This window comes from Grammomys surdaster, unplaced genomic scaffold (assembly GCF_004785775.1).
Source record: "Grammomys surdaster isolate TR1022 unplaced genomic scaffold, NIH_TR_1.0 125701, whole genome shotgun sequence".
Taxonomy (NCBI): Eukaryota; Metazoa; Chordata; class Mammalia; order Rodentia; family Muridae; genus Grammomys; species Grammomys surdaster.
Genome location: NW_021620536.1, coordinates 1,360,130 through 1,373,875, shown reverse-complemented (window position 1 = coordinate 1,373,875; position 13,746 = coordinate 1,360,130). Strand labels below are relative to the sequence as shown.

Genomic DNA, 13,746 nt, shown 5'->3' with positions numbered 1-13,746 from the left:
TGTACCATTGAGTGGCAGCTGAGTGGTGGAGAGTGTGGATGGATGTACAGAATCCAGACCCGTGCATCCTTAGAGCATAATACAATTTAAGGGTGGAAATAAACTTGTAGTTATTTTACATAATGGGGAAAACCTCAGAGATTTGTACAAAGTGGACTTGTAGACAAGTCAGAAGTGAGCCTGAGGCCAGAAGCCAGGTCCCCAACTTTTATTTCAGTGTTCCTCCTGCATTGAGGATCTGTAGCTCTGGGAGCTTGCCCTGTCAGCTGTGGGTGGGTTAAGATTGTGGTCATGAACTCTTCACTCTGCATCAACGCCACCGAAGACTGACACCACAGACGTTCTGGTGCCTGGGAGACATCACCTCAGCCTTTACACGCACCATTGCAGTCTACCCAGACAGACAATTGAGCAGACCACCTATTGTAGGAAGCTTTCCTGCCTGCTGTATTTGCAGTGTAGCTCTATGATTGGGCAGTAGAAGGAGGGAGGTGGAGCGAGGAGTTGGGAGGAGGAAGAAAGAAAACGGAGAAGGGAGAAGGAAGAGAGGGAGGAGGAGAGGAAAGATGGCAGGAGATGTTACCCTTGTGTCTCTGGCAGTTATTCTTATCAAGGTTAGGAAACTGGGTTTACAATTCTAATTGTGTGGGCATCTTGTGTATTGAGCATTTGCTAACATATAAATTCACTGAATAATCTTTAAGCATTAAGAGTCTTCATTCTACTGGGTACCGTGAGCATGAGCACAGCAGATATTGTCTGGGGTTGAGCCGGCCATTATGAGGGTGGCAGAGGTGGCCCAAGAGCCATGCTTAGAGCCATGGACTCCACAGAGCTGACTGGGAGACAGCAGCCACACTAATTAATGTCTTGTGGAGCCAGGCTGGCACCTCTGCCGCCGCTGTTAGTGTGGGAACATAGAACGGGAACATGGCGGCAGCCAGGGAGCTAGCCAGACAGCGCTGCCGCTTTTTCCAACACATCCCACTACAACCACTGTCAACCAAATTGCCAAATTGGCTCAGATTAATATTTTATTCAGATTTTTAATTTTTTGGCTGTTTGTTGTTGACCCAAACTCACCTATATCACGATCAGAAAGGCATCACGAAGCCTCCCTTTCATGAATTTCACAAATGCATTTTAAATGCCCACTTCACGTTGAAGATGAAATACCATTAAACTCACTGGGCTTCAAATTAATTCCTCTAGATTCTGGAACCTAGTACAAGCTCATGTGTAGTTTTCTTCGCAACATTTCCTTTAGCTGATCATAACATGTTTAAAAGGAACTTAAAGGATGCTTAAAGGCTTTATTTCATTTGTTTTGGTTTATGTGCCCTTATGAGGATGAAAACATTTAAAACTATACAATAGCCTACAGGAAGTAACAACGTCGGCTCTTTGTATTATCCGTGTGCCTCAAGAAAGCAGCAGCATCTGGGCAAAGCCCTTAATTCTGGGATGGTGCTAGACTTGCAGTGAGGGGAATTCTTAGCAACAAAAGCATATTTGAGCGCACTTTTGGGTGTGATTCTGGTGACTGCCTGGGCACTGTCATTTAGCGCCCCGCCGACCTCAGGTGTCTAACGTTAGAGTTGCTGGTTTCCCCAGTATCTGTCCTGGTGTTCCTGACTAGTTGGACACATGGCTCCCTGAAACAACAGCTGTGGTTCTTCCTTTCCCTTGTAGACAGTATTGCTAAATGCCTCCAGCTGCCCGAGGAATTCCAGGGGAAGCTCAAGGCCTGGTACAACTCCTACACTTTCCTCCCTGTGCATATAGGGTCTCTTACCCGGAGCCACTGTGTTCAGACATGGTGACACTCCAGACACCACTTCTTCAAGGCAGGGATGCTGGCTGCTTGTTGTGCTCTCCTAGCTGTTCCTTAGACTATGTTTATGATCTAAGTCCCGGAGTATATTAATTTCAGATCAGTTGGCTTCCAGTAATAACAACTGAGTGTAACCCATCGAGAAAAGTACATGAAACACAGTTTACCAAATGCCTCTGCTGCCTTTGACTCACAAAGATGATGTTTAACACAGGTCACCATGCCTGAGCTGGAGGCCCCTGTGGAAAGCTTGCTTGATTGCTTAATCTCACTTCTCTGGAAGCTTCAAGTCTAAAAGGTAAGGTACCAATGGGTGGTGACCGAGAGACAGCATAACCCGCCTTGCGGCCTGTTCCCCCTTAGCAGGTGGTGCACAGATCTGGCTTCCCAGACAGTGTGACCCCTACAAGTGACAGGTACATTTACCTCTCTTTACCACTTATCCAGGACCCTGCGTAGAGTGAGTGGTGAGGCTAGATTCCAGCTCAAGGCTGAGTAGCACAATACAGGCTTCTGCCCACAATACTCTCCCAATCTTGCCTGTCTGCTGCTGCTGAGGAGAGAGGCCAGCCTATGTTCTTAGTCAGAACATATGTTCTTAGCCTATGTTCTAAGCAGAAGAGAGGCATATTAGCTAACCAAAGAAGGCTTTGTATCCCAGGCTTTCCTGATTCCTCCTTTGAAAATGGTAAAATATCCCCACTTCATAGGTGTAGAGTTCAGCTACCTGCTCGTGGGTAACCAAAGACTTCTGTGTTCTTACTTGCAGGATGGTCCATCACTGGCCATCACTGCTAGCCTGTACACGTGACTCTCCCCCAGACTTCACTGACTCCATGTGACTCTAAGAGGCAAATTGTCATAATCACCAAGTGGACTTGAATTTCATTACCTTTTGCTGTCATACTGCCATAATTGGCCAGAGCTGGTTCCAGGTTAGTGATTGCCTATGGGACTCCCGCATAGAACTTACGAGCTGCTTGATAGTGTGCACAATACACTTCCTTCTCCTTCCTGGGGTTTCTCTTCCCTGTCTCAAAGCAGAATGAACAAGTTTTTCCTAAGAAGCATTTCTGTCCTGAGGTAGTCAGCTCTTTGAACATTTAACTTCACCCCCACATTATTACCGAGAAGCATTTCATGGCTCTGGGCCCAGACCTGACCCCCGCAGATCCCATTTGCAAGGACTGTCGAAGGCAGATGAATCACTCACTACCAGTAAGTACTTTTTTCCTTTGGCTTCCAAATCTGGCAGTGGTTGGGCAACAGTGGGCCATTAAGACTTTTGCAAATTAAATTCCCCCAAAGATAGATTTCACTAATGCAATAAAAAGATGATTTGTGATCCTGACAACATATACTAAACTCCAAGGACAAAAATTTTTTAATATTCATTTGGTTATTTGTTAAAAACAAAATGAAGAGTGTGGCAGAAATGGATCTCTTTTTCTCCACGTTGATGTTCATTAGCTATCTGCTACCAAAAATAAATCTCATGAGGGATTGGAGGGAGAAAAGGGAAGGGACTGTGTAATTATATTTTAACTGAAATTTCTTTTAAAATAATGCCCATGCTTGCTGCATGCTCTGTTGCAATATGGCGGTTTGTTTCTTTTCAATTAAATTGTCTTACAATCTCTAATTCCTGAATTATCTTAATCTGTCTCTCTCTCCTCTCCTTCTCCTTCTTCCTCCCTCCCTCCCTCCCCCTTTCTCTCTCTCTCTCTCTCTCTCTCTCTCTCTCTCTCAGATAGTAAAATAGTGTGGGGCACAGTTAGAGTCTAAAACTCAAGTACCTTTGGAATCCAGACACACACACACACACACACACACACACACACACACACACACACACTGGCCAAAGGAAAACGTGTCAATTTAAATTCTACTGGACAGTGACCAAGCTTGTGACCCAGACTTGCAATAGTTCATTGCATGTAATTTATAGGGTTTGAATTCAAACAGCACGGACTTCCTTGAATTCCTCTGCTTCTGGTATCCTGTCTGCTTGTGTTGTTAAGATTAATACCCACCAGTTTTCACACATATCTTACCATAAAAATATACTGGCATCCAGGCAGGCTCTTTCCCACTGCATACATGGTATGTGTTCTCATGTGGCAAGTGCATTTGTGACAAGCTACAGATCAAGGTAACTTACACAGAAATCTAGGATGAGGACAACAAGCTCCAATCTGTAGAATGTCAGCTATCCCAGTGGCCTGTTTCAATGCTAGTGGTCTTTCCTGGATGGAGAGGGACAGAGCACCTTCCGTGACTGCTAAGGGACCCATTCACTCTGCCTGTCTCAGGCCCTTCATTCAGTCTGTGGGAACAGCAGTCTGTGGGGACAGCAGTCTGTGAGGACAGCCTATGAGCTTGAACTTAGTGATTTTGTGTGAAAGCTGTCATCAGAAGCTGAAAGATGCTTTTTTATATTTTTCTATTTGCTTTTCAATAACTTCCCTGTCCTCAATACACACAGAGAAACTCTACACTAAGGCCGAGTTAGGATATGACAAGTTCAACCTGGAGAAAAATACAGCTAAAATCCCTCCTGTGATATCATTTGCTTGGTGACCCGCAGGCAGTAGTAACTACAAGTTGTTCCCAAATTGTCCTTACTCCTCATAGGCATTAAAAGGAAAGCAAACCCTGAAATTTAAGAAATTTTGAGCAAGAAACAGGTTCTAGAAATAGGCATTGTCGTAGCCTGAGGATGCTTTTGGATGCCTTCTGATCATAAGGGGCTATTTTCATAACCACAGAGAGAGAAGACCTAGATGCTCCAGTTTGGTGTTATACTTTGTCAGGGTTTATGACAACCTTCAGCTTGGGATTGGCTCAGGCTCAGGAGCCCAGTTACTAGGGTGTTCTTTGGCTTAGGTTACAACGTCCATAAATAGGGTGTAGTATACTATATAGAGAGGCCACCTGTGGTCAGATTTTATTGCTCATGTAAGCTAGGTTAGGGCAAATCTATTTCAGTTTTGTAACAGAAATGAGGCTCTGGCTCTTAACTAGGTTCTTCGGTTCCCAGTAAGTGAATAGTTCTATATTTCTAGTGCCCTTCGCAGCTTCTGAATGGCAATGAGACTGGCTCTGGTTAGGTGTAAGATGAAGCATCAGAACTGTCCTAAAGATGGAAGTTCTAGTTCCTTCCTCCTTCTCCCGCTGGTTACAATTCATGCGGTGATAGCAAGGTCTATGACAGCAATTTTGTGCTGTATGATGGCGGAACAGAAAGACAGGGGGAGCTATGCGCCATCCTTGCCAAGGGCACGTTGTCCTCTGCTCCCTTTCTTTGGACATTTAGACAGGGACAATGTAGGTTTGGGGTGTCCCCAGCTGCTAGAGCAGAGGAGGTTCTGGGTGTCCCTCGAGTGATCCCTTGAGTTGTATGAACTCAAACGCCAATAGACTTTCACAGCTGCAAAATCCTTTACGAGAACCTTCTGCCCTCCTCTTCCTCTGACCGGGTCTCCACGGGCTCAGGCTGTTGTTGTCTTAGTTGCCTCTATCACTTCTCAGTGCTAACTGTGTTCTGTGTCTGTGCCCTAGATGGGAATTTGCCCTAGGTGGGGTAGAACTTACCTTTGATGGTCACTTTTCCTATTTATAGTACAAAGCAAAACATTTAAGCTCTAATACCCCATAAACTCCTTAACTGATGTAATGTGAAACTCAGTTTTTGTTTGAGAGAGGATATCCTACAGCCCAGGCTAGCCTGACACTCAGTATATCAGCCCAGGCTGGCTTGAACTCCTGATGCACTTGCCTCCACTTCCAAGCGCTAGGGTGACAGAGCTTGCACCATTCCTGGATTGTGTGGTGCTGGGAATCAGATTTAGGAATCAGTGTGTGCTCAGCAGCCACTCTACCAACTGAATGACATCTCCAGCCTGGAATACATCTTCGAACCTTGAATTATCCCATTTTCTAGGTCTTTTCCCTCTCGTCTTTAGGTTTTATGTTCTCTTAAAGATCTGGAGAGCTGCTCTTCCAGAGACTGGGCTTTGATTCCCTGCACCCACATGCTGGCTCATAAGAGTCTGTAACTCCAGTTCCGGGTGATCTGATGCCCTCTTTTGTCTTCTGTGGGAACCAAATATGCATGTGATACCCAGACATGCATGGAGACAAAATATCCGTACACATAAGATATAATAATAAAAAATAGAATTAGATTTTATGTTATTCAGAAAAAAAACGATCCCTATAGAGTAACAGGGTATTCTCTAAAATAGGGAGAGGCAAACTCAGAGGCCCATAAACTTCCTGCTAAGCTTTGTGTCAAAAAATGATAGTGATAGGCAAGTTAAAAAAATTTTATTTGTTAAAATCCCACCAAAAAATTGATTGCTGGACAATAAGGAAGAATGAGGTCTGTTGGGGTGATTTAATTTATATGAGGCTCAAATTATATAGTTTAGTTTTATTTAAAAAATTAGAAATTTTATCATCATCATCATCCTTTGTGTGTGTGTGTGTGTGTGTGTGTGTGTGTGTGTATACCCAGGGCTTGAATTCAAGTTCTTAAGTTTGGTGGCAAGCACCTTTACCTTCTAAGCCATCTCATTCACTCTAAAGGTTTCTTTGTAAGGCATAACCTTCTCCCCGTGATTTGAAGGAGATATTAATATCTAATCCTCAAAGAAGGGAGCAAATGAGAAGAAACTAAAGACATACCTGGTGAACTGAAATGGCATTTTATTGCAATCACAAAGCACCAACTCAACGAGGCATGGACACATATCACTCAGTAAGTGCCTCTTGGAACAGAGATGTAGTAAGCCTACTTTTTAAAGTTCTCAAAGATTGGTACTCAAACCAGGGACCAAGTACAGCAGAGGACAGCTAAAAAACGATTACAGCATCATGGAGGGATATATATTTTATATGTAAAATATAAAAATATTCTGTGCTATCAACAGAGCCTTGGCATCATCTATTAACCCTTGGCAAATTGCTTCAAAAAGAAATTACTATAAATACAAACCATAAGGTAGAAAAAAGCAAAATAACAACAACAAAACAAAAAACAAAACATTAAATGCTTTCTTCAGCAATAAGGAAACCAACGTAAGCAGGAAATATTCTTACTTCCCCATGACAGTGAGTTGATGGCAATAGATATCTCCAAGAAAACAAGTTTCTCTTCTCAGAGAGAGTTTTGCTCCTGAAGGGGGTCTGGGGCGTGTTCAACTCAAACACAGCATGGCACATCCCGTGAAACCTTAACAAGGTCGAGTGGAGAACCCTCTATAGCCAAAGGGTGTAGGAAGATCCATCCAAGGACCGTATATCTAGGAGCAGAGTGACTCCAGGGAGATGGCAGTCCTCCTCGCTCCCCCCACCCCAGGGAGCTCTGGTAATTGTCATTTCTAAGTCTATAACCCAAGGACACACATTCCACTTCCATCCTTTTTTTTTTAAAAGGAGTTGATGGAAAACACTCTTTGATGAAAGAAAGAAAATTCCTATGATATCAAAGTGCCCGAGGGGAGGGGTACCTAAGAGTTGGTGACAACTTGGTTTGACAGGGACAATCATCTTATGCTCGCTCTGCTTTTGCTCCTCCAGGCTGAGACAGGCCAGCGGATGGATTGCCTGGTCTATCCAATAGGATAACACTTTGTTGGATCGAAATTCTTTACAAATACACGTCTATGTATTCTGTTTGCAGAGTTTCACAACATGAAACTAAATTACAACACTGTGCACTCTGTTCTGAGGACTGAGACCTCAGTGTGATTTTACTATGAAGAGTTGTTCTTTAAATGCTTGGTCTGAAGAGGTTTTACATGATACTCATAGATTTTCAGAGCAGGCCCCAGTTTTAACTGAAGTCCTGTCAACACGTCATTTCTCGTCATCAAGAGCAGGGATTTTCCATCAATTTCCTAGAAGGGAAACAGAGAGGAAAGCCAGCGTGTGAGTAAAGAGTAAAGCCCAGTGCTCTTGGGGATGAAGATAATGGGAAGGCTTAAGGCAGAGTTCACACTTGTCCCTTGACTAAAACTGCTGATGGGGTGTCGAAATCCAATCTTCTACTGTAGCTTCCATTTTATCTTTCCGTTTTGAGATTAAACACAATCTGTAGCTGATATTGTTTTCAAGATCCTGTTACAAATCTTAAGAAACTCAGGGGCAAGTTTAGAACAGTGTTACCCACCTCAGGGAGCAGAGGTTGCTTCTGAAAGGGATACAGACATGCTCCAACCATAAAATACATTACAAGTTGTTAGAATTTCCTATATACTTTAAGTTTCAAAACCACTGTATAAATTACAACAGGTAGAGATTATCATTCTTAATTTACAGACAGAAAAAGGATATAGCAAGAAGTCTACTGGCCTGAGACAAAAATAATTAGGAAAGAGGGCCATGAGACTCGAACTCTTGTCTGCTCACAGCCTTAGTATGCTTTCCTGCTGTCTCCCTCTCTCCTTGCTCCTCTTTCTACTGTCAGAGAGGGGAAACAGGGCTTTAAGGATATGCTAGGTCAGCACTCTGCCCCAAACCTTGTCCCAGCCCACCCCTACTTAATGCACAATTCAAGTTTGCTGTCTAGGAGTCTGACTCGAAGGTTTCTGGAAATCTTGCTAATTGCAATATTAGGGAAGAGTATACATGGCTCACCCAGTGGGAGAGTCTTTCTTCTCATTATACCTCATTCTGAAACCCACTCTTTGCATGCTGTGACTCCTTACCATGCTTCCTCTTGCCAGATCAAGGTTGTGAGAACTAGGACCCAGCCAGCTGCCAGTCCCTTTCTGCTGGTGCCTTAGACTTTGTCAGGCAGACCCTTCTGGTATTGTGGGGACTACAAAGGGCAAGACTAAAATAGGCTTCTCGTAAGAAGGCTGTGAATGGCCATGCCGTCTGTGGTCCTGCCTTTGTTACTGTTTGGTTGTGGAAGTTTCATGTCTCTTAAGGCAGAGCTGGTCCGTAGGAGGCATGGGTCAGATGTGCTGGAGAGTTTTGTTCATAGTTTTGCTTGAGTACTCCTGGACTGATCTGGGCTGAAGACCCAAGGAGACCCTGAAGTGGCTACATTGAACTGTGGTTCCTGTTTACTCTGGCTCCTAGGGAGGCCATTGCTCCTAACTCCCATCGATTCTGTCAGGCTGTGGAGAAAATGTGATGGATTCTAAGAGTACAGAGAAGTAGCAGTGCCAGAGAACCCCCCACTCTGACTCCTGGGAGAGGTGGGGACATGGGGGTTTCTAGGAGGATTCCATGCGCCTGGTTATGCTCCTTTTAGCTGAGTGACACTTCTCTGTCATTGTCTACACCTCAGGTGACATGTCAGTCATTGTCACCACACCAGAATAAGGAACTGCTTCTTGTGGCCCTACAGTGTTTTTCATTTGGGGACATGTTTGTTTTTATTTTTAGCTACTAAAACATCTGCTGATTTGTGAGAGACAGCCACCTCACAGGACAAAGCAGCTGCTTCAGGGAAGAGTTGAACATGACATACAGACCCAGGAATTGACTCTAACACTAAAGTACCTACCTCACGGTGCAGTTAGTGGTCATGATTGCCCATCAATGTGACACACAAGAGTCCCAGTCACCTGTTAACTATTTTGAGGTGAACTTAACTTGAGAAGATCTGTTGTCCCTACAGAATCCCAGGAGCAGAGCAGAAGGGGCTACATGACAGCAGCAGAACCTAGGACACTGTGTGACCACAATGGAACCCAGGACACTGTGCGACCACAGCATTCTAAAGTTTGGTGGCCTCGGCGCTGCTCTGAATACGGTGAACTTGACTGGGAACACTTGACTAGAACTTGACTGGGAACACCCATGGAGCCAAGCCCTCCCTGCTAAGACACAACCCTCTAGTTCTCAAACAGCCACCTCTGTTTTTAGACCCTGTTTTCATTTCTACACAAACAGACTTCCTTTATTAAGTGAAAGTAAACTGTGGACAGAAGAAATCAGTGATGGCCAAGCATCCCTCTGTGACTTGGCATTTCTGCCGGGTGTGTCTGTGACAAGGCCGAGGTCTGGATTTTACTTCAGAGAAAATGGAAAGTCATATTTTATGTCCCAATTTGATGTCCTTCTGTTGTCCCCACAGGTACACCACAGCTCACACAGGAGTAGTGGCAGAAGGATTCATCTGGAGACGTCCCTGTGTAAGCATTAGTATCAACTCCCATGCTTTCCCCTTTGACCCCAACTCTCAAAGCTCAGACACAGAATGCAGTACTAGGTGCTTGTGAACTTTGGATCAGGCAGACAGCAGTCTGAATCCTATTACCACAACCTAGGAGGCAGGCAAGCACAGGGACTAACTTAGTAGCAGGGGATTCTGTTCCGTCTGAGCTATGTATTCATATGGACTCACATGTACTCATAGTGCATCCGGCAGCTTGACACCCTTAATGGTGGGTACTAAGCACATATGCCCTTTTCTGAACAATGTACCTAGCAACATGTGAGCAACTTTGGGTCACCAGCTGCACATACCTGCCCCACTCCAAAGCAGAGAATGTTTCTCCTCCCCTTTGCAAATGATAGGCACCGAAAGAAAGCAGTGTGTTCTGAGCCCAGGTCCACTCTCAGGTTCCTTTCTACATCATTGCCAGAGGGATGTAAGTGTATTCCCACTCCAGGTGACAAAATTCACCAAGACTAAAATTTTCAAGGACTGCATAAAACCTGCGCCTCACCAAAATCGCACACACAGGAAAGTCCCTTGATTAAAAGAGCTAATGATTTGTTATCTAACTTCCATAATAGATTATAATTGCAAATGAAGCCCAAGTTTTGCCAAGCAACCATGACTGCACTATAACTTCATTGTAGCCTTCTTGAGGAGGAACTTGTCCAGATCCCGGCAGTTCATTGCTACAGAATGAAGGGGTAAAATGCCACCAACAGACTCCAGCTCAGTGGGACAAACAAACAACCCAAGATTTTGCAAATACATCATCACAACTAAAGCCTGAACAAAGACAGGCTGGGATTTCTGTGTTAATAGACAAGTGTTTGCTTGCCTCACTGTTACAGTGTTCCTGTCTTCATGTATAAGCAAATGTCACATTCCTGTTGGACCAGAAAGTTAAAATGTTTGTCTGCTTTGAAAGTTCCAGCAAGTACGGATGCATTCAAGCAAGGTGCGAGGTGCAGAGAAGACAGGACTGAACTCCCAGTGGAGACAAGGGGGTCCCCGGACTTACCAATCAAGGAGACAGAGTGGTTACAACTTTACTAGGTATTAGGCAGGCTCTAATCCTGTTATCTCTTTAAGCCTCTTCCCTCACCTGTTGGATGAGGAAAGCAGCTCCCTGATTACACTGCTGGCTGGATTCAGAGAACATTTACTGAGTAGCCAACACATGACTTGCAGATAAACCCTTAACCCAGTACTTCTCACTGTCTCTGTCAGCGTTAATCTACATGGAGGACAGACCTCAAGTTTGACTTGATCAGGATATGAACCATGGGAAACTCATGGGAAGAGAAAGAGAAGACACAAAAAGAGGGTCCGAGGAAGAACAGGAACAGTCACCAAGAAGGAGGCTGCTGTGTGGGAGACAGCAAGGGAAAAGCACAGTGAGTCTGCTTTTCACTATGGTGTGGTGTCCGGCCCATGTGTCCTGACTGAGGAAAGAAAGCTCAGCTTTGAGGAGACAGGGTAGAAGGGCAGCTCTGCTTCTCATGGGTTCTCTGTGTTAACATCTGACCCAGAACTCCCCTCCACAGTGGAGAGAGCTTTGGGCTAACCTGCCCTCTGTCTATGCCACTCCCCCCTCAGATTCCTACTGTCTCCAACAGGCATCAAGACACACCAATCTCATCTGCAATTCCTGGTGAAGAAGACAATGGCAGTTCCTTACCAACCACGTGAAGGATTCTGACGAAATAGCCGTTCGTTCTCTATTTTCTTTGGTCCTTGAACGTTCTCTACAACTCTCTTTGTGACAACTCTGTTACCATTCACTATCTTGCTACAAGTGGTGACCAGTTTGAACGTTCCCATTCCATGGTTTACATATGGTACAAATGTTTCAGGGTCATCAAGATTTGATCTGGGTCCTTGGGACACAAAAGTAGAAAATCCTGTGTCCATGATGGGGGTGACAGTAAAGAAGGAGGAAGAGGCTCTTCTGGACCGAGTCATGGGACCAGTGAACAAACAGTCCCCTGAAAAAAGGTCTTCATCTTCAGTGACCTTCTGGAAGGTGTATCGCGGCCTCCGGGAGCATATTTCTTCTTCCCAGTTGGTTTCGTCTCTGCCTTCATTGACGTCTTCATCTCTGATGATCTCCTCTTTGGCACGGCCGTCACCTCTGATTTCCCCTTTGGTTCGGTGCCATCGGGACCTGTCATAGTCCTTTCGCTTCTTGGCATCAGATAGGATGTGATAGGCTTCTGCTACTTGTTTGAATTTCTCCTCAGCTGCTTCCTTGTCTCCCGGGTTCTTGTCTGGGTGTACCTGTAGAGCCAGCTGATGGAAAGCCCTCTTGATATCCGAGGAGGACGCGTTCTGTGGCACCCCTAGTACTTTGTAATAGTTCACCATGTTTCTTCAAACAGCCTTGCCCCACCAAGATGCAGGGTTGAGATTTTGAAGAATTTCCATATAACTTCAGAAAAAAAAGATGGTCAATTATTCAAGTTTATAGCTTTGAATTTCCTCACATGGTTCTTGGGGTGAAGCCTCTTCTGGTGGAGAAATTCCTCTTCAGTGGGTTGAACCTTCACATGCCACCACACCCCTGACCTGCCTTTGCTAGGCATTGTGGGGGATGACTATGAGGTCATCACTTCAGTACCTCTCAGCTGATGCTCTGCCTGCCTTGTTTCCATAGTGATGGGGAATCTGAGGTGGCCACTACAAAAACCAGAAAGACCTTCTCTGGTTCAAAGACAAATGCACAATGAACAAATACCTGGTGTCTTGTTAAAACACAGAGAGACACCATTTGTGTAGCTTGAAAAGTATTTGTCCTGCTTGTTTTTAACAGCCACAAAGCCAGCAGACCCAATGTCCACTTTGAGTCACTGTGGGAGCAAATGCTTTTAGTGCCCTCTTCTGTGTCACTGGGACTTGCCTTTGTGGCATTTAAAATGATTTCATTTTACTATTTTATGTGTACGTGTGTTTTGCCTGCACGTATGTCTATGTGCTGCTCGTGTGCAGTTCTGGGTGCCATTTGCATGCAGTCTCTGCAGAGGCTACAAGAGGGTGTCGGATCCCCTGAAACTGAAGTACACACAGTTGTGAGGCATCATGTGGATCTGGAGATTTGAACATGGGTCCTCTGGAAGAGCAGCTAGTGCTCTTTATTGCTGAGTCAGCTCTTCAGCCCCTGCCCTTTGTCATTTACGACTCACACTGTCATGATGAGGGTGATGGGTTAGGGGTTGTCATAATTTTTTAAATCATATACTGATGAAAGAAAAAATTCGTTCATCAAGCAAGGAAACTGGATCAGAGGTGAATCTAGGTAGGGCTGTCAATGGACACACTGTCAATGGACACACTGTTAAAGGATAAACTGTCAGTGGACACACTGTCAACGGACACACTGTCAGTGGACACACTGTCAAAGGACACACTGTCAACAGACACACTGTCAATGAACACACTGTCAAAGGACACACTGTCAGTGGACACACTGTCAGTGGACACACTGTAAAAGGACACACTGTCAATGAACACACTGTCAAAGGACACACTGTCAACGGACACACTGTCAATGAACACACTGCCAAAGGACACACTGTCAGTGGACACACTGTCAATGGACACACTGTCAACGGACACACTGTCAAAGGACACACTGTCAATGAACACACTATCAGTGGACACACTGTCAACGGACACACTGTCAATGAACACACTGTCAATGAACACACTGTCAAAGGACACACTGTCAGTGGAC

At 44.7% G+C, this 13,746-nt stretch overlaps 1 protein-coding gene across 3 annotated transcripts in view; it reads right to left on the bottom strand.

Annotated features, from left to right (window-relative positions):
* Positions 1 to 6,527: 6,527 nt before the first annotated feature.
* Samd13 (sterile alpha motif domain containing 13) overlaps positions 6,528 to 13,746 on the bottom strand; it is a 32,768-nt gene continuing 25,549 nt past the window's right edge. For all 3 annotated transcript variants that reach the window (XM_028788110.1, XM_028788111.1, XM_028788109.1), the window contains one exon: positions 6,528 to 7,737. In XM_028788110.1, coding sequence (XP_028643943.1) covers positions 7,594 to 7,737 — 144 coding nt within the window. In that variant the 3' untranslated portion in view covers positions 6,528 to 7,593. The remainder of the gene's footprint in view (positions 7,738 to 13,746) is intronic.